General features: G+C 39.4%; 1 protein-coding gene across 3 annotated transcripts in view; it reads right to left on the minus strand.

Annotated features, from left to right (window-relative positions):
* Positions 1-22,478, minus strand: part of fndc3ba (fibronectin type III domain containing 3Ba) — a 151,973-nt gene that overhangs the window by 91,874 nt on the left and 37,621 nt on the right. For 2 of the 3 annotated variants that reach the window (XM_067453745.1, XM_067453747.1), the window contains exon 3: positions 20,811-20,886. In XM_067453745.1, the coding sequence (XP_067309846.1) occupies positions 20,811-20,886 (76 nt within the window). Of the gene's footprint in view, positions 1-20,810; positions 20,887-21,163; positions 21,293-22,478 lie in introns of those variants that run through there. The other variant, XM_067453748.1, reaches the window with a different exon arrangement.

Below are 22,478 nucleotides of genomic sequence, written 5' to 3' on the forward strand. Positions count from 1 at the left end.
TTTGATGTGCTTCAAAGAGAAGCGACTCACGAGAACATGACTTCACCCTCATCTGCACATCTGTAAACATTACCTGCTCCACAGGTGTGAATGTGTGTGGCTCAGATGGTATACAGATGACTAGAGGAGGCTGCCAGCTCTACTGGCCAGCATTGTACTACTCCACTGGCACTCTGCAAGACATTCTGCTCCCAATAAACAACACACACACACACACACACACTACCATTCTCAGTAACGGAAATGGCTCCAGACCTGCCAGAATGCTAAAACACAGTAACCTATTCTAATGCTTGGAAACCTCTCTCGCACAGTCAAACAGATGTAATGGCAGGATTATCAGCTAATTTAGAGCCTAAAAGTTGTGAAGTTCCTACACGACTGCAATAGGTGTTGACTGGGATTGATAGACAAACTAACAAAGTATTTGTATATTTAAGGAGAAAATGTACATTCTAGGCATTTTAGTGATGCTATTGGTTAAAAATGTGTCTGACAATAAACAAATAAACAGAAAAAAAAATGATGAGCTTATGTATGGAAATTTAAGTTCTATGCAAGTCGTATTAATTGATATTATTAGTAATAGATGACAACTTACAATTACAAATAATATTATTATAATAAAATAAAATCATAATTGTTATGATTTTTTTCATTCCATGAAATAAAAACAGATCATGGTTTACCAACCAAACGCACAACATTTAATAATTTGTTCAATAAAATGTTTTACAATAAACAAATAAAGAGCGCAAAACTGATTAGCTTATGTATAGAAATGTACACATATGAAGGCATTCTTGGATTATACATTAGTCTTCCTCTATTAAAGATCTTCCATCTGTTAAAGAACAAGCGTAAAACTAAAAAGTGATGCGTGGGACAGTTATATGAAAATGGCATGTTCTTATGTCACATGTAAAGACATCTAAATACATTAAAAGTGAAACATTCAAAACAAAAATCAATTGTTTAAAATGTTTCAAATGATGCCATACTGTATAAATGCACACACTGTAAACGATTTAAAAAATAAGTTACCAGGTTGCCTTAAAATGTTAAGTTAATAAAAATAAAAATTTTGAGTTGATACAATGAACACTTTTGAGAATAGACAGCCTTTATTCAATTATTATTAAAACATTTTGTAAGCATATTGGGTAATTGTGTCAAAAACATGCCAAATTGTGCTATTTTCATGATTTATCACATTTTTTAAGTGGTTCAGATACAATCATATTTTGAGTTTCTATTTATTAAACCAATTTCCTTTATTGTATCAACTCAATTTTTAAATTTCAATAAACTCAAAATTTGAAGGCAACCAGGTTACTTGCTTTTTTAAGTTAAACCAACACATTTTTTTACAGCGCAGTATTTAAAGAAAAAGATCTAATATCAACACAAATATGGTCAAACCCGTGATAGAATCACTGTAAAATTTGCATGGAGCTAAAGTGTGCATTGTGATCATATACAACTGATATACTGCAGATGAAGCCCAGGTTGGATGGAGTGCCCCCTTCGAGCTGTAATCACGATTAATGGTTGCCACTTATGTTTTCAAAATGCTGCTAAAGATCAATAAATGCAATCTGAATTACTTTCAAAATATTTTCTATTCTCCCCCAAATAATCAATAAAAGATATACTAAGGGAATCACTAAGAAACCGGAATCATTGAGCCAAAAGGGTAACGATTACAATCCAACAATCCAACGGTCAGGAGAAGCACTGCAAACTAGCCTTATAAAAGTTCTATGTCGGGATAGTGAGAGCTGGATTTTGGGAAGGGAAGGCCAGCTAGCGCTGTGTGTTTCAACAGCTGTGTTTACTGCAGCCGTCTCACTCTCTACACATTCATCGCCCCAGTTACACACACCTGCAGCCAGCGATGACGTTTAAATATAACACACACATAAGCTGCATCCTCTCGGCGTCTTCTGTAAGTGTAGTCAGTGCGTGGATGCGGAGGACGCGGCCTGAGATCATGTGACAGGAATGCAGGGGTTGAGACTACACCATGTCCTGCTCTGCCCTTCAGATAAGCTCTCTGAAAATAGTCCGCTCTCACACTTCTCCTCATTAGTTCCCCTGGATACTGTTCCTCCCCCAATATCCTGTAAACAAAACAGAACTACGGTGTCCAGGAAGGTTTTTGTCAATTTTGGCCTTGAGAACTGGCTTTTAAAAACGTAACCAATAGTGAAAACGAGCTCAAGGGCTCTTGCAGCCAGAGAAGTCTTGGTGTCTGATGCAGAAACTGAGCCAAAATGGATTTCTGCTTTCAATGCATTTTTTTTTAATTCTCGGAGCTATGGCTTAAAGCAGTGGTTTCCAAACATTTTGTAGAACGCACCCCATTCTAATGTTTGATTCCTGTCAAGCTCCACCTTCACCTTATTTCGGTTAAACATCACATTTTTAATAGCAATAACTAAACAAAAAAAATCAACATTTCAGTTGTTATATATAAAAAAATTATGAGAAATAGCTTTAAAACTAAGTCAGTGGACAGTAAATTATTTGTCAATTCCTATTATGCAGCAGCTGAAAATATGCTAACGTGACAATCTGCTTGCATTCATTGCGCCATTGCACCAATGGAACGGCAGAAAAGCTCCCAGATTATTACGCAGGAATGAGAGTATAGTTCCTGGCCATATCGATTCCAGGAACTCCAACATTCTAACTCCCAAATTATTATTTTGTCACTTATTGAGCAGTAGACTAGATGGAGCCTTTTACCTCCAGTCTTTGTGCTAAGCTAGGCTAGCAGTGGGTGCATCAGACAGAGTTATGGCACGCACGGAGATGAGAATGGTATGTCTGGACTTATCTAACTTTGGGGGATACGGTGAATAAGCTAAAGTCCAAAAAAGTTGCTGTGTTTCTTTAACGAGTAACACATTTGCTTAATCCATGGTGATAACGCAGGTGTTTGAATACGACCTAGGTTGTTTTTTACTTATTATTACTCCGCTCTTCAGTGTCACATTTTTTGGAGGAATCTGTGATATACTTGTGATTGATTCTTTGATGAATAGAAAGTTGAAAAGACCAGCATTTACTAACAGTCACATTTCGCAAAATTCATGAATGAGTTAAAGGGTTAGTTCACCCAAAAATGAAATTTCTTTCATTAATGACTCACCCCATGGGCGTAGATTACGCGGGGGACGCGGGGGACATGTCCCCCTCACTTTTAATAAAATGTATTTTCGTCCCCCGCACCCCCGTTTCGTCCCCCGCACTGGGTCTCACCGATCCTAGTCGACCCGCTCCGAGCGGGATTCGATCCGGCGTTACCCTGCGCGGCGACGGCCAAGTTAACAGGGACACTAAAAACAGCCTTCTCTAACCTCGGTTTATAGCGCGCTTCTTGAGGTCACGGGCAAGTGTATTTACATAGAAACCAATGTGAATACATCAAGATTTAAATTCAGAGACAAAAAATAATCTATGCATGACCTGTAATTTTTTTCGATTCCTAATATGAGGAGGGCGCTCACATAGAAAGTCCAATAGTGGATTCGTAATACCCAGGCACGCTGCTGAAGGAAAACAATCATTATGAGAGATTAAACGTGACGACGACAATCAGACGATTGCGACAATATATGCTTTATGTGTGTTTTTCAAGTCATCTCGATGTAGGCTATTTATTGACAATAAAGTAGGCTATCATGTGATTAATGTTTAGTATCTTCTGCTCACCAAAGCTGCATTTATGTAATGAAAAATAGTTAAACAAGTAATATTTTGAAACATTATTACAAATTAAAACAGCTTTTTTCCTATGTGAATATATAGTCATTTATTCCTGTGATCAAAGCTGTATTTATCATCATTACTTCTAAAAGTAGTCTTCAGTGACTACTACACGTCACTACGTCTTCAGTGTCACATGATCCTTCACTAATTATTCTCATATGAGGATTTCATAATCAAGAAACATTTATGATTATTATCTGTGTTGAAAACAGTTGTGCAGCTTAAAAATGTTGTGGAAACCATGATAGCCTACATGTTATTTTTCAGGATTCTATAAAATTTTTGAATATAATTTTTTGAATAGAAAGTTCAATGGACAGCATTTATTTGCATTTATTAAATCAATTATTATCTAATTTGTAATATTAAAAATATCACTTGTGATCAATTTAATGCATGTCTGATCAATAAAAGTATTAATTTAGCTCTTTTTTTAATTTTACCACAAATGTTTAGATGGTTTCCACAAAAATTAAGCATCACCATGAGCAGCATAACTGATAATAATCATAAATGTGTGTTGATCATCAGATCCTCATATGAGAATGATTAGTGAAGGATCATGTGACACTGAAGACTGGAGTAATGATGATAAATTCAGCTTTGATCACAGGAATAAATTACACTTTACTATATCTTCACATAGAGAACAGCATGGTTTACATTAGAATACTTTTTTTTTTTTACATTGCATAAAATCTGCAAAGTCTTAATGCAGAAGTGTTTGTAGTATATAAACCAATCATAAAATTGGCATAAAAAATAGGAGAATAACATTATAGATATTAATTAATGGTTATTGTTCAGCAGTGTATTTGATATCTTGCCCAATTAAAAGCAAGAGATGCGATAAATTATATTGGTCCAAAAAAAAAAATGTCATTACGACATTTCTGTCCCCCTCACTTCTGAAAAGATGGCTACGCCCCTGACTCACCCTAATGTCTTTCCACACCCGTAAGACCTCCGTTCATCTTCAGAACACAGTTTAAGATATTTATATTTAGTCCGTGGCCTTTCTGTCCTTTGAATGTAAGTGTATGCCCACTTCCTGTCCACGTCCAGAAGGTAATGAAAACATCATCAAAGTAGTCCATATGTAACATCAGTTGGTTAGTTAGACTCTTTTGAAGTGTCGACAATACATTTTGGTCCAAAAAATACGACTTTATTCAGCGTTGTCTTTTCTTCCGCGTTTGTTTTCAAACCTCAAATAATGTTTTAAATGGTCGTGAATCAGCAGATTGATTCGTGATTCATATCGCCAATGTCACGTGATTTAAGCAGTTTGCCAGTTTGACACGCGATCCGAATCATGATTCATGACCGTTTGATTCTTTATTTGAGGAACACGGAAGAGAAGACAATGCTGAATAGTCATGTTTTTTGTTATTTTTGGACCAAAATGTATTGTCAACGCTTCAAAAGAGTCTAACTAACCAACTGATGTTACATATGGACTACTTTGATGATGTTTTCATTACCTTCTGGACGTGGACAGGAAGTGGGCATACACTTACATTCAAATGACAGAAAGCCCTCGGACTAAATCTAAAATATCTTAAACTGTGTTCTGATGATGAACGGAGATCTTACGGGTGTGGAACAACATTAGGGTGAGTCATTGATGAAAGAAATTTCATTTTTGGGTGAACTAACCCTTTAATGCATCCATTCTAAGTAAATAAAGTCAGAGGAGTCCAAAACAAAACTGTTTACCACTTCCAATCAATACTGGCCAGATCCAATAAAGATTTTTTGGCGGGAACTCTATTTTTTTGGAACCAAACTCTAGAACAAACAGAATTGAAATTTTCGGGTCACTATTATTTTAATTCATCCTCTTTAAAGAACTGACAAAAACAGACAGGTGCCCAGATCAAGATGTACAATAGATGTGCTAAACCTGCACAGCTCTCCTTACACCCCTTCACAGAAATACAGTTACAATACTCACTCCGTCTGAAAGGCATTGCCTATTGTAACAGTAACACTGTTCTGGATAAATATTTTCATCTTAGCTAAGTGATTGCTGTACTTATGAAAACTCCCATCAGCCCAAGTGCGGACGAGTCCGGCCCCTCGCATCAGAATGCAATATTTCTGTGAGAGTAAATGAGCACCATGTGCTCTGTGGCTATCGCTTCCTTCATCTTTCCTCCTTCATCCTCTTCTCACCATGTGTAAAAGCGGTTTAGCCCCAGGGATGCACGTCTGGCAGAGGGCTGTTGTGGAAACTCACACAAGGTCCTTATCCTTCAAATCTCAGAGAGTCATGCATCCAGCTCGGTTTCCCCCACAGCACCTTCACCTCACCTCAGTCTTTAACATCAGCCAAGCCCCGCCAGCTCTACAAACCCAGACATTTGTGAGCGAACATCAAAGAATCAGGCCAGGAGCTCCATCCAGCCATTCCCGAGCACCTAAAAAAAGGATTTAAGCTTCTACGAGAAAACTGAAGAAAATGGTGGAGTATGAGTGTATGCGTGTGTAAAATAAGGAGAAAGACAGGAGTAATCTTGACGCAGATATGAAAGATGCCTAATTTGCAGGCTTGTGATGGGGGATACTAAATTAATCTCAAATGAGCAGATGAGCAGAACAGAGTAGCTGTCTATGTGGAAGACTAATCTAATGGAACAAACAAAAATAAACAGAAATATTTTGACACATACCAACAATAATGGGATGTTGGTCAGATCACCATGCTAGCAAACTGCAGCTGACACCGCTGAAGACTCAAGACCAAACGTGTGTGCAGAGTATCTATCCTGAGTCTGGCCTTGTTAGGCTCAAAGTCTAGCTGAACTTTCTCTGAAAGGACAAGGGAAAGAATGCCTGAATGCCTTCCAGGCTTAAGAGTGAGGATAAGCCCATGCTTCCCATAGCTGAAATTCACAGTCCCTCACGGTGCTATCAGACTCAGGCCTCACATTCTTCTCCCTAATCTGCTATCTCCAGTCAGAAGAACCAGATAAAAGAAACAAACGCTTTTGCAAAGCAGAGCTTGTTGGACCATTCGATCGGCGTAGAGAAGAACAGTGACTGTATTAGACTACTAAACTAAAAAGTATCAAAATCAGTTCAATTTTATTAAAAACTGACTATTTCAATATTTGTGTGTTTGCTAACAAGTCCCCCTAAAAATGTACTAAAAGTTGTTTTGGCTTTTAGCATGACTATGTTAGTTTTACCGTTATCTATCTAAGCTAGTGGGTGCCAAACACAATGACAAAATTTGCATTAAAAAAGTTTCAATTTAGTCAGTCGCAATGCATTCTGGTAATATGAGGTTCCATTTCAGTTAGCATGCTCTGAAAGAAAGTACAGCTGGCAGCAGTTACTTAAAAAATAAAATAAAATTTTCTTTTATATTCCAGTATAGCGCTACTTATTTTTGCCATACTAAGACCAGTCAGTCCTTTAACACAAGACAGACACACACACACACATAGTTATGAGGATGTTACTGACTCTAACAACCAAGTTAATGGGTTCCATTAACATGAGAGGAACCGTTAGGTTGGAGCCTGTGGCTCCTAGGGAATGATTAGAGGAGATCTTTTAGGGGGAGGCTGCATATGAACATGGTGTGTGCTATGCCCTGGGCATCCTCTTCTGTTTTATTTGCTTTTGGCCTCATTAAATGCAATAGCATTTTGACACTAGCAGTGTTGAAATTAGACGCATAAAGACATCTCTCATCAATAGACAACAAAGATGTACATACAAAGTACTCAGCCACAAATCATCACAGACACACTGGGACAGTGTGAAGAGTGTTATCTTCACTTGTACTATTATGACCTGCCTACATGCTAAGGAGGATACAAGGAGATAACAATGTCCTACTCTCGAACTGCAGATTATCATTAGCTGAAGACCTACAAGAGGAAGTCCTACAAGACCTAGAGAAAAAGCTCCTGCTGCGCTTTCGTCCTCTTTTACCATATCCACGAGGTGGGAGGTGGGAGCCTATAAAGCTGCTTAAAGGGATAGTTCCCCTAAAACTTCACTGGAAATATCGCCTTAAAACGTGGCTTTAACAATAAAAGTATTGCATGTTTAAAGTATTGTGAATGCCCAAAAGAGAGCAAGGGTAAAAGGTGAGATATCACATTCAGTGATTCAGAATACCTTCTCAGCCCAGATGTGTCATGTCTGCACCACTAACATCACTAAAAGAAATTTTTCATTGAATTTATCAATGAATATAACCATGATGACATCACAATAATTGCACATTTTTTGGTCAATACAATAATAATAATTTTTATAATAAGGCTGCTAAATGACCAATATTAAAATATTATATATTATTAAACAAAAACATACATACGGTATACACACACACACACACACACACACACACACACACACACACACACACACACACACACACACACACACACACACACACACACACACACACACACACACACACACACACACACACACACGCACAGTATTAAAAATAAGATTGATTGATTTAGATGCTACAAGTGAATTTAGGCATTACAGTACGAAAAAAGTATGAAATTCATTATTTCATTACAGTATGAAAAAAACATTAATTTTGAGATTTAGTTTAGATTACATTTAACGGTGTTATTAAATGAGTGTTTTTAAAGATTATATTTGCTGTCAGTCCACTCACTTAAAGGTGCACTATGCAACTTTCCGTCCACTGGAGGGCGCCTATTCAAAACAAATGCGTAGTTTGATGACGCAAAGTTTGAGCGCAGCATCTTGGGACATGTGGTCTTCATCTCACAGCCGGTGGAAAATAGGACTCGGGCAGAAATCATGTTCATGCATGCAGTTATTAACATTACCGTAGTGTGATGCATAGCAGGACTGAGTGTTGTGGAGCTGAGCACGGCTGCTGGAGCGATTGTTTTACAAACACACGGCTCGGGAACACCGTGAGTTTTAATATGACGGGACGGGACACAGTCGCCGGGCACCTGCACTGATCCGCTCTTCCGGATATGATTATGAAGTAATGCAGCTCTGTTTATCATATTAGATACAATTAATTGTGTGTTGAAAATGATGTTATGACGTTACTCCGTGCGTTCACTTGTTCACACTGCTAAGAGTAAAGCGCTCCTGCCAAATAAAACCCGAAACCGAGGGTAGCGCAGATATGACGTCCCAGTCCTTAGTTAAAATAGAAATTTTCTCACAATGTACTCAACTGGCCTAGTGGTTTTTGGATATTTTACTGCAAAAATACTACATAGTGGAAACAAAACGAAAAAAACAACACGAGAACGAGCAGATTATGTGAAAACTTAATTTTTGGGTGAACTATCCCTTTAAACGGCCTTTCTCCACGCAGAAGACTCCACATCAGCAGAATGTTTCAGAGAGCCATGTCTATCGCTGGCTCCGGTACAGACCACAGACTCCTCAGCTGGAGCAGAGCGGGTCGGGACAGACATGGCACAGCACCACACCAACCATACTCAACTCGTATACGCCACCGAGGAGGAACGAACGAGATCCAAATGAAAGTAGCCCGACTTATTAGTATTAAAGGTCTGTGGGACTTTTTTTTGTGAGTGTAAAGTACAGACTGCCAGCCACTGAAGCAGAAAGTAAAGGAGATAGAGGGAGGTAGACAGAGAGGGAGAGGGATTTCAGCAGCCCTGATATAGCAGAGCCACGTCAGCAGGAAACAAAACTGCTGCCAGGTCGCACTCAAGCTGTCTGGAGCAGACTGCCTACGGAGAGAGAGAGAACGAGAGAGAGAGAGAGAGAGAGAGAGAGAGAGAGAGAGAGAGAGAGAGAGAGAGAGATGAGTGAGCAAACGAATATTACTGTAGAAGGAGGACTAGACTCCCAGTGAGACAGTGAGAATGCAGAAAGGCGTGAGGAGAGATTAAAAACAGAAGACGGGACGCAAGCGTCTGGCTGAGGGGAAGCCGAGGGGAGGAGAAAGCTGAGGAAAAGGTGGAGCAAGTTGCTGACAGACTCGAGAAACCCTTTTAGTTTAGAGGAACATTAGCAATCGTTCTTGGAAGAGCCACATCTGGCCTCTTAAACCTTTTAGACAGATCTTAAGATTCTGAGAAGGAGAAAATGAGTAAGAAAAGGTGCATCGTCTCAGACATTTGACATTCAGAATCATGTTAAAAACTGACTAATCCTTACTAAGACTTCACTGGAAACCTGGAAGGCACTACACTAAGGATGTCAGAGAGCACTACCTAAACATGATTCAAATGAGAATGATGCATCAAAACGAAGAGGAAAAAAACAAAAAACATGGGATTGCGCAAATTATGCACGGTCACGCAACCATGTTGACAAAAATGTTACTGTTACTGCAACTCCCTCTGACATTGTCATCCATTGACGAACGAGACCTAAAAAGTACATCATGCTACTAATAATGAAACAATTTTAATTACAAACATACGAGAAATAAAAAGCACCCAGGTAACTAAATAATCAGACACACACACACACACACACACACACACACACACACACACACACACACACACACACACACACACACACACACACACACACACACACACACACACACACACACATCTGGTTCACTATCTTTGTGGGGACTCTCCATAGACAAACAGTTTGTATATCGTACAAACTGTATTTTCTATCCCCCTACACTGCCCCTGCCCCTATACCTACCCCTCACAGGAAACATTCTGCATTTTTACTTTCTCAAAAAAAAAAACTCTTCCTGTATGATTTATAAGCCTTTTGAAAAGTGGGGACCGCTGGCTGGTTCCCACAATGTAGGTAATCTCAGGTTTTACTATCCTTATCCTTACTATCCACAATGTAATATAAACAAGGGCACACACACACACACACACACACACACACACACACACACACACACACACACACACACACACACACACACAAGAAACATCTTGCATCTACACAAAATAATGCACAAATGAACTATTAAGTTACTCGCTACTCAGAATGTGCAGGTTACGTTGTCAATACACTGTCATTTAAACAGACAATAAATAACTACAGCATAAAGAATTTACAGCATTGTAGTACAAAAGTATATTTGTAATATTTTAGGAAATTGTTACATTTAGATACATTGATAAATGTTCAAATTATTACATAACATGTCATAAAATGGCTAAATTAATTTTACACTCCTGTCAACCTGCATTTGTCATTTAATCAAAATAGAGTAAAAACAGTTTAATACTATTACATAACATTGTGAAAATATTATGTAATTTATTCCTGTGATGGCAAAGCTACATTTTCAGTAGCCATTATTTCCTTCTAATATGATGAATTGCTGCTCAAGAAGAAGAAGAGTAATTTATTTGAAAATATATTGACTAAAAAATTACAAATATGACATTAAATATTGATGACATTTAAAGGATATTTCACAAAAGAACAAAACTAAACCTAGCTTTTGCCACACTCTTACAAACTCCTTTTGTTGCTGAAAGGACCTAAAAGTTCAGGTCACAAGCACAGGAAGGCACTTCCAGACGTGCATTCTGATCTTCATCACACCCACTACCCTGATACCATACCAAGACACAACTAAAAACGCACTGGACCTCACATTCTTTCCTGATGAAATCTAGTTTCCATGTAGGGTTTGGTCCTGAACTCCTGTACTCCAATATTTGGTTATGATATTGGAATGATCCGCAGGGAACATATTTAGGTTACATTGTGCTGAAAGTGCAAAGATCTAAAGAGGCCATAGACCTGATGTGTTCACACTCTTTCCCTTCTTCTCCCTCGCTCAGCTCTGAGAGGGTGTGTCTGAGGAATGGGCAGCAGAGCTTTAATCTTCTGCCAAGCCTGTGAGGCACATCTGGAATAAGCCGGGCAAATCGTCTCGGGCCGTGCCTCTCTGGCCACAGTCACCGGGCCCTGTCCAAATGAACCCTCTCACCCCACCCTGTTCTCCTCGCTTGAGCTTGGGCCAGTAGACAGGAGGAATTCTGTCAATTCCCCTGCCCTTGATCTCTCTCAGGGAATCTGCTTTTCTCCATGAGCCATCATTGGGTCAAACAGGCCTTTTTGGTCGGAAATTGAAGTTATCAAATACATGTGCCAAACGTTTCTCCTTGTTTATTCCGGATCTTTATCAGACCTAAGAAAATGAGATCTGAGATCATGTCTCTAGATGGCATATCCATCTCCCTTTCTAGGATTGAACACTTTACATAACTGCTCAATTAAAGGGTTAGTTCACCCAAAAATGAAAATTCTGTCATTAGTTACTTACCCTAATATCGTTAGACCTCCGTTCATCTTCAGAACACAGTTGTTTTTTCCGCACAATACTTCTCGCCGCTTCATAAAATGATTTGAGAGCCCTGTAGTGAGATGCGCTTTGTAACGACGTCTTTAGTGCCTTTTATGGGTCTTGAGAGAGGAAATGACATTGGTGTCAATGAAGGCCTGTCTGAGCCATCGGATTTCAACAAAAATATCTTCATTTGTGTTCCGAAGATGAACATCTTACGGGTGTCGAATGACATTAGGGTAAGTAATTAATGACAGAATTTTCATTTTTGGGGGAACTAACCCATTAATGTATTAGTTGGCGTGAAATAACAATAAACAACTTTTTTAGAGCATTTATTTTTCTAAGTCAACACTAAAGTTAAAAATATTACTATTACTACTATTGGTACTATTGTTCATTGTCAAATCATGTTCAAGACCCCCTGTGGTGGAAATGATGTGTCTCTGTGGTGTTTTTAATATGCTTAATTCATAAGTCAACACCATTGGGGATTATTCATTACTATGCTGTGAAGGGGAGCCTCAAAAGAAGCCAGGTATTTAGGTATATTTTTTCTGTTGATATGAAAAATGATGTATATTTATCAATATAGCGGGTGAATTATGATGACGTATATTACGATGTTATGATGAATAACATGCTTTTCTCTACTGATGTTTTATGACGTTCAAAGCGTTTCTAAGATTCAGATTTTTAGAAGGCAGACTGAGATGGTGAACGGAAACATGGTTTGGGTAACATTAGCAACATATTATTAGCTGTTTGATAACATAGAAAATCAAAAGGCTAATCATATGAATTATCGTTGTGTGTCTGACATTAATAAAGAGCAATGCCATTGTGCAGCGTTTAGTACAGTAACTTAAAAGTAACTTAAAAAAAGTTAAGCGAGGGAATCTCTGCGCTTATGCGAGTGAGTGGCGACGGGACTAATTTGCATATTCATGGTTCCGTATATACTAAATGAAACAAGGATGCAGAGTTACATTCAAGCTTATTTAAGGGCAGAAATAAAAATGATTATTTACAGGAAAAAAACGTCATTTTGGTGATTAGATGAGTTTTAAGGTATACAATTATTGACTTTATTATTTAAATTGAACTTAATGTTCAATTGTATATGTAGACATTAACAAAAAAAATTCATGCTTGCACTTAAACATACAGAACTCAAATTTTTGAATTGTGTGTGTAATCCAGGTCTCTGGGATCTGCTGGAGCTCTGGTGGTCACCATCCAGCAAAGCAAACTCAAATATGCACATTCGCCTTTGCCTTCTGGAAAACAAATCATTCATATATTTCACAGCTCCAACTGAAATGAGTCATTTCTCCCCTCAAGTGCTTTTAATGTTTTTAAATGTACTTACATAAAACATTCAAAAGCTCAGGGCTGATAACTAAAAGGTAGCTGGGTCGATATTCACAAGGAGCGATCATCATTGTGCCTTTGAGCAAAGCACTTAACCCATGTTTCTCCGGAGGGGGGATTCACCCTTTAGTAACCTATAAGTGTACTATAACATACTTATAAAAATGACTACTAAATGACTTGCTTCCATTTGCTTTAGAAGGATTGTTCAGGGTTCAACTTGTCCCTCAGTTCTTTTCTAAGATGTGGTTACAGTTAAAGTTAAAATGGAAATAAACTAAACAATGTAATATATATTGTTAAGACATTTTTTGAGCTGTGAAGTGTTATGGAAACAAATGTCTAATAATTATAATAATATAGCTACAAATCCTGTTAATAGAGCTTGCACTGAACTTGGATTATTCTTTTTAATTCTTTCCTCGCAAGTTTTTTTCATTACTCTCAGAATATAAAATTACATTATAAATTATGGGAATTTCGATCAATGAGCGGGAAAGAGTTAATAATCATAACTGGCTCTTTTTCTGGGTTCCTTCAGAGTGTTACACTTCATCAACACATGCGATCACACATCACCTGAGTGTCTTCTCCAGCTGACCTATTATACCGCTAGACCTGTCTCTCAGGCGACCAGCCTCCCAAACATAAATAGAAGCCCAGCTGCTTTGTGGACATAGATAAATAAACCCTAAAGGAGAAACGGTAACACACTTTCACCTCTGTAAAACCTCTGTAGGAGACAGGAAAGCTGTCTTCAGGGCTACAGTATGGATTCTGTATTGTATCTGCCCATTACCCTTCGATTTGTATTAGAGGAGTGCAATAATAAGCACACTGACTTGTTAGTAAGATCATTAATCAATGACGAAATGACTGCAGTTGGTGAAGTAAGTGGGAAAAGCGATTGCTCTTATGGGTTGCGCTTCTTTAGATGTAAAGGGGTGTGTATTTTACATATTTCTACTACTTGAGCACTCAACAGACACTGTAAATCAACCAAGCACATTGCTGTTACCCAGGTACTCGAGTCCATTCCTACTCAGTGGAGCCTGTGGCACGAAATGTCTGCCTCTCTGTCTCGGTGCTTTGTGGAAGTACGGTAAGCTGAGAAAGTCACTCACTTCACGCCACAATAGGCATTCATGGGGCTTTTCTAAAGATAGCTAATGACCTTCAGTCACTGTAGATACAGTCCGATGGCAAGGACAAGAACACTTTTGTCCTCTTTCGGTCAGAGAAAGCAACATGTCTTTCTTGCTCATTTTTCTTTTTCTGGACAACATCGACTCCCTTGGGCTCCTGACAAATTCATTCAGCATGTTTAATTTCGATATGCTTTCTGAGGCATAAATGAAATCTTTTTGGTGCGCGCTGTGCAGAAAATCAGATTCAGCGCTTGCTGACAACGCTTTTGCCGTGCATCATTGCTAAATTACGGTGTGCAGATGAGAATAATGTGCTCTCAGCAAAAGCTGTAATTACACCAGAGAAGCATTTCTCCATGGCTCCTCAAAGCAGAAACAATAAAACACATTTAATTACACAAACATACTCACAGTACAGACACAGACACTGGGACTTTTTATGTAATTTCATTAAGTTGGACTGAAGAGGACTTGCAAGCTTATTCAACTGTAAAATCTTAATTCAACTGCCAAGAAAGCACTGCAAAATCAATGCGTACTAGTGCTTTTATGTTCATAATTGATGAGATGCGTTATGCCCCCAACTTATTATCATTTTACGCATGTACAGTTGTCCCATGTACAATAATAAGGTACTCTAGAGTACAACAAGATACTGTTAACACTTAAGTTTAGAGGCGCTAGTGAGCAGGTTACGGAAAAAGTTGCTTCGGTGACAAGCAAGCAACATATACAACTTTCTACACATATGACACAAATTTGCTTTTCTGATTATCTCACTTAGGCCACACATAGGGTATTAGATAATGTTTACCTGGTTACACCCAAATTTTACCACCCAATCAGGTATAATTCGATAAAATCCAGCAATGTCCTAAATTTATTGAGTGTGAAAGTGACATGATGTGAAGGCCAAGTATGGTAACCCATCCTCTTCATTTAACCCAGCCAAACACATTAGGAGCAGTGAGTAGTAACCACACACACACACACAGTAAACCACGGACACACACAACCATAGCAGCGGGCAGTCATTTTGCTGCAGCACCTGGGTAGCGTTTGAGGTTTGGTGCCTTGCTCAAGGATACCCAAGTCATTTCCTGGTGGTATTGAGAATCTAACAACCCCCCTCCCTCTGACCCCCAAGGCTATTGTGTAATTCACACCCTGGTTATGGGAAGAAGAGGAAAAACATATCAGCAGATACTGAGGAAATGAGGAAAACAAATGAAAATGCTTCATGGTTGTCTAAAAGCATAAAAATGGCTTGATGATCATTGACTGGCCCTTGAATAAATGACAAACAGGAAGTGCTCACGGATGGATGGATACCCTCTTCAAATGGAAATCCAGTCACTCACTCAAGTGTCCCCAGTTAACCACCAAACTCTCTCTTTATCTGCCCATGGCCCGGTAGGCCTTCATAAACACCATCTCACTGTTAGGTTAGTCAAAACACAACTGAGCTCCTCCTCAGTGGGGAAATGCTGGAGATAACATAACTGCCCTGACCTCGGAACAAACCAAAAAAAAAAAAGGGGGGGGGGGTGTAAACAGAAACACAAAACAGACAACAACCAACCCAGGACAGACTGAACTCAAACAGCAGGGCTGCCCTCCATTTGCAAAAGTGTGGGAAAGCAGCACGAATCGGCCTTACTGCTGAGAAAGGACTGCGAATTGTTAAGCAGTCCCCTGCAAAAAGAAAAAGGTCACCTTGTTTAAACAAGACAAAGATTACAGTTCAACCTCTTCCACTCTAATTAGCAGCGATAGGACCGGGTTGGAACTCCAGTAAACATAGGACTCCGAGTGCTGTAATGACCTGCCGCTCAGCCAAAAAACTTCAAGTCACTAGCGGTTGCAAGACCAACAACGGCACCTGGCAGGCAAAGGGTTAAGATTAAGAAAGTTGGGTTAAAAAGTTGAGGCTAAAAATAATAGCACAACATTCATCTAAGTGAGTCAAAAATAGGAGGTGAGTGGGATCTCCATGTGGGAAGAGAGGAAAACGTGCTGTTTTTGCAGCGCAAGATGATGATGAGGGAGGACAGAAATCGACCAATAAGAACAGAGAATCCTTAATTATAAAATTCTTACACAACAGCCTCCTCTTTCCACTTTTCCACTATCCTACTTACATTTTTTCAGAGGCCTATAGAGTCCGATTATGTGACTAAGACACAAACTCTCATATTTAAAAGGATAGTTCACTGAAAAATGTCTGTCATTCTATATAACAAAAAAATATATTTTGAGTTTGTTGTCTTTATTAACAGTCAATGGGATCTGATGTTGTTGTTTTGGACCACATTGACTTTCACCCTTCAAATTTGGACAAATTTAATTCAAATGTTTCTTGAATTTGTTTTTTTGTGTGCCGCTGAAGAAAGTCATAGAGGTTTAGAACGACATGAGAGTAAGTAAATGATGACAGAATGATCGTGATTTTTAGGTGAACTATTCCTCTAAATTAAACCTTTTGACTCCAAATGCGATTTTGGCTCGAGCTTTTTCAAAAACGATTTCTCTTTGCGTTCTGTGTTGCCAGCGGTCCACAGGCTAAACAGTGGTTACTTTATATAAAATCCTAAATCTAGGCTTCTGCTCTGAGGTTTGCATAATGACAAAGAAGCCTCTCTGTAAAAAGCAGCTACTTCAGAGCCTCTGCTTCAGTCGACACTTCTAATTAAACCCAGTGACCTTTTCTGTAAACATGTGCGTTTGAAATGCCCCTCTCCTCCGTGCACCACACCTTGTCCTCGTTGTTACGCTGTTTTTTTTCTCCTTGCTTTTCTCAACGCCGCAATGCTATAAGCCGTGCCTTTTCACTAAGCGTCGGATGTGCTAGTGTGCTTCTTTCCAACACAATGGCACGACCTGAAAGGCTTGACCTAAGTACTTCCTTCTTGTTTTTAGCCTTTTACAGAAAGAGGTTAAAGCCAAGTACAGTCATTAATTACAGCATTGATGCTTTTCTTATAGGAGGAACTGGTTTGACAAATATGCAGCAACAGGGACACTTAATCTGGCGGAGATTACAATGGATGAAAGTTAATGCATTGATGCCACAAGAAAGAGAGCTATTGGGGAATCACAGGTGAAGACTTAAAGTTGTTGAACACACAAAGGCCCATTGTGAAAGCGAGCAGGGCCAGTGCTATGGCCTGCGACCTGTTGTTTTATTCTTGTGTCAACACGTGTTGCTGCCAAGCCCTGCAGAGCCCTGTTTCTGCCCCTTATCACAACAGTGTGCCCTTCACAGCCAAACAATGGCCCATCCACCCTGATTTCCACTCATCTATGCCTCGGCAATCTGAGGATCACTTCTAAGCAAGGAAATCGATGTTATGTTACCTTAAGTGACGGTTTTCTTATGGGACTGATTTTGCCTGCAGCGAGAAGCAGGTTGTTGAAAGTCAGAGTGGATGTGTTTACAGGTATACTGTAACTCAAAACCCGAAGTGGATTCCTGCACATTTCTCGGTGACAATAAAAAATGCTTGATTTTGTGGCGGAATCCATTTTAGTAGTGGAAAACAAAAACGTAAACTGACTTGCCGATGTCTAAACACAATAATTATTGATCATCTTGATTTTACAGAACAGTTGTATAAAAGCAATAATCATACTCACAAAAGTCTTTCAGCATCACTGAATCTTAGGGTGCGTTCACACTTGTCATGTTTGGTTCGATTAAAACGAACCCTGGTGCGATTGCTCGTTTAGTGCGGTTCATTTAAACATATGTGAATGCTGCCATCCGAACCCTGGTGCGCACCAAACAAGCGGACCGAGACCGCTAAAAAGATGGGTCTCGGTCCGCTTCCAAACGAACTCTGGTGCGGTTCGATTGATATATGAACGCAACACGGACCAAAGACATGTAAACGGACCAAAAACCGGACGTAATGTCACAAGATGCGACGCATAGTCAGCTGATTTGAAGACACGGAAGATCGTGTTTCCTAAATGAGTAACGTTAACGTTAGAGGCCAAACGTGGAGCAACGAGGAAGTGCCTCATCTGGTCCGACGAGCATGTTTCGAAAATGCTAGAAAAAACGCACAAAAAGCATACCTGGTTATTGTCATCAAAGGACCTGTGTTTCCCACTATTAGCAGGGACAGACGACAGAACGGCCGTCTCTTTTCTGCACAACGGAGGAAATCCTGCTGCTGTTTTGAATGTTTTGAACATTTTATGAGCTCTTCATGAGTTCTCAGCGGGTAAAAATAATGACACACGCATAAAATGACTAAAAATATATATATATATATATATATATAGAGAGAGAGAGAGAGAGAGAGAGAGAGAGAGAGAGAGAGAGAGAGAGAGAGAGAGAGAGAGAGAGAGAGAGAGAGAGAGAGAGAGAGAGAGAATATAGTATTCAAATAGAAAATGTTCAACAAAATGCAATTTGTTTTGATATCAAAGCTGTATTTTCAGCCATCATTAGTCCTCAGCGTCACATGATCCTTTGAGGAATTATTTGAATATCCTGATTTTGGCATTCAATATTTTTTTATTTATTATTATCAATGTTGAAAACAGTGGTGCTGCTTAATTTATAGTAACTGTTGAATTTTTCACTTTTTTTCCATCTTACTGAATAAAAGTGAGATGTGCCAGACTGTGACGTGAGAGTGTGGTGAAACACCGCCTCAACATAAGATGAACAATCTGATTCTGTTCTGATTCTGTAGCCCTGTCCACAAACTCATGCCGCTGATATGACATAGGCCTACATAGAGCTAAACAGGATCCAACTTCTAAGCAATAAACATGCCACACAAGCTTCATTCGGATTCCAATTTTATAAATGCATGGATGAACTTTATTTTTAATAAAGATCCAGCTCATGTGGGGAAGACACTACATGTTTGTATATAGATTTATATATATATATATATATATATATATATATATATATATATATATATATATATATATATATATATATATATATATATATATATATATATATATATATATATATATATATATATATATTGATTATGTGTACATGTCTAACAGAACATACCTTAGCACGCTGTCAAAGGCTTAAGAATACTTTATTTTTGGTGGTGTTGGTTTATTGCAATTCGGGATCAGACATGGACATGTATGGGCCAGGGCTCGCAAAGACCAACGTCTTTGGGCTATGTGTTTTCATGATGTTTGTACAGTATAAAAACCATTACTCCTATGGAATGTCCACACATTTCACAAAAACAAACGTGCGTGTTGCACGGTTCGCGCTTATATCCACCGATCAGGCTGGCCAAGTAATAAAAAACAACATTCCAATCAATCATGGGTGGATTAGAGATAAAACATTGTGTTTGTTTGATATAGACGTTTTGCCAGAACTGTGGGACAAAATGATTCCGGTGAGACTCATTTCCCCTCACAATTCAAAACAATCCCTCACGTGTACTCGCGGGGGAGCCAAAGCTCATTAAACATGCAAATCTTATCCAATCCTAGCTGTGGGCGTTTACTTCCAAGTCTTCAGTGCGGCACGCCCATAAAATCTGAGCATTGAAAGAGAAAGCCCCAAAACCAGTGTTGAAAATAGCCTATAACTTATTAATTATGATGTTTTTGAATGTAAACGTCATAAGCTGACCTGACAAAAATTTGTTCATAACCCCAAAATGTCGGTGTCGATAAAGCTATATTTCAGGCTTACTGATGGGGCTCATTCATGCCTTTTTAACAGAACATTTTACTGCACATTTCCTTCTGGTACATTCTGTTACAAACTTCTTAAACTAATGTTCTCTACTGAGACTGGTCCTTATCTGCACAGCTGTTCAGAGAACTCAACCGCAGTGTGCGCAAACAATCCATCTTGTCCATCGTTAATTAGCTACAAAGACACTGAATGTTAAAGAAGAGGGGTAATGAGACAAAGAGGGTTTGTAATCTGCCATTGTACACTCTGCTTTTTATATCCTCAGAAGCATGCCAGTCGTGGCCCTGCGCCCGGCCTCTCATCGGCTTACACCAGCTCCAAATCCAATAACACACCAGTCATGGTTTCGATTAGCTAGCAAAACACCACGCAAACAGAAACAGAGGGAACAACACCACCATCCCACATTTTGCACCATCCTCGAACACATAGCATATATGCAAACTCAAATCAATTCCACAAACTAGCTCCTGATACAGAAGGTAGGAAGAGCCTGTTGCATGAGACAGGAAGCACAACATACCTTGAATGCATTGCAGGGATCCATCCTCTGCTCTGATGGTGAATGTTTCTCCAGGGTTGACTTGCACAAGGATCACCTGTGAAAACAAGTGGAAATCAGACATGCTTTTAACTCGAAACTTCAGACACAAGGCCAAAGTTTTGCCGGCAAACACAATCCGAGAGAGAGAGAGAGAGAGAGAGAGAAAAAGTTGCAAATCCTCAAACTGCATAATCCATAAAATGATCCATGAAACATTTAGTGAACTGCAGTCAATGCAACTGCCAAGACAGCAAATATGACGCAACCAGATGTTGTGAAACCCCCTCGAAGCGGTCCGGTCGTCATGCCATCTTTTCCTCCAGGCTGCTTACCATCATGTTTTCAGCACACAGGTTGTTGAGAGTGCAAACGTGCCTGTAGACGTGAAAAAGTTGGCCCGCCATGTCGCACGAGCCCCGGGTTTCCTCGCAGCCCTTATGGTGGAGTGTCAGGCAGACCTCCCATCTCCCTGCTCTAGCCCTGGAGATCTGGGCACCTACTTCCTGCCTCCACACACACACACACATACACACACTGTCTGCTGCTGCTGCTGCTGCTGCTGTTGCTATGGGAACGACGGCATGCACTGAAGAGTCAAGCCGGCTTTCCAGAGGAAAACCTTGTGTTCAAACCCCCTCCCTTTCCCAGCACACACCTAATGCAGATAAAGGACTCTCCTGACACGCAAAGTCACCAGAATGCAAATGAACACTGGCACGATCTTACACAAACATTTCACCTTTGCATATCAGGTTGGCATCAGATCAGGTGGGCTGTCGAATATAACAATGAATCGATCAAGGGTGCCGGACACATACTGACAACTTCATCATGCCTGGGAAGGTTGTGCCATCTTTTTCAGTGATGCAGAGAAACATGATTGTGGCTGAATCCAAAGCACTTCCCTTCACCTTCACTATCTGCTGCAGATGCCCTTTTCTTTATCTCTCAAGGGTCTGATTCTCTTTCCGCTCTGGCCGGAGAAAACACGGCCGGGGCGCTGTATCTGCAGCACCTGGAGAAGAGATCAGAACAGACTGATCCGCTCTGATAGTGCAGATCTACAGAGAGATGTGTGAGGGAAATGTGAAGCATGCCCGAGGGGCTCAGTGTGCTCCTTGAATGTCTAATTTAAAGGGACTGCAAAGTTCCTCATTGACCAAAATACTGACCTGGCTCAAAATGGATGTTTCTGGCCTTGTTCCACATTAGGAATTAGAGAGAATTTTTTTTAATTTTATTTGAGGGGGGGATTCCATCAACTTTTCACTTACTCTCAAACTACTTATGAACTTGTGAACTTTTCCATCAGCACAGTAAAAAAAAAACAGAAATCTGCTCTTGAACTTGAAATGACCTTTTATTGTTGCAATGTTCCTCTTTAAAAGGTGAAGGATGTATTGCATGTGCCAGTGACACCAAACGGAACTGAAAATATGACAGATAATCATGTCCCAAACTCATGCCATTTGTTGAGTCAGCATGCTTTAATAAATAATTTGCAGAACACAAAATTAAATAAATGGGTTAAATACGGTCATTGTAAAGCCAAATGTGAGATTGTAAAGGAAAAATGAATAGACCTTTTACGTACTTCCGCATTTTTCGAACGGAAATATGTCACTGAAGTGCATTAGAACTTCCTGT

This window comes from Pseudorasbora parva, chromosome 9, assembly GCF_024679245.1.
Source record: "Pseudorasbora parva isolate DD20220531a chromosome 9, ASM2467924v1, whole genome shotgun sequence".
Taxonomy (NCBI): Eukaryota; Metazoa; Chordata; class Actinopteri; order Cypriniformes; family Gobionidae; genus Pseudorasbora; species Pseudorasbora parva.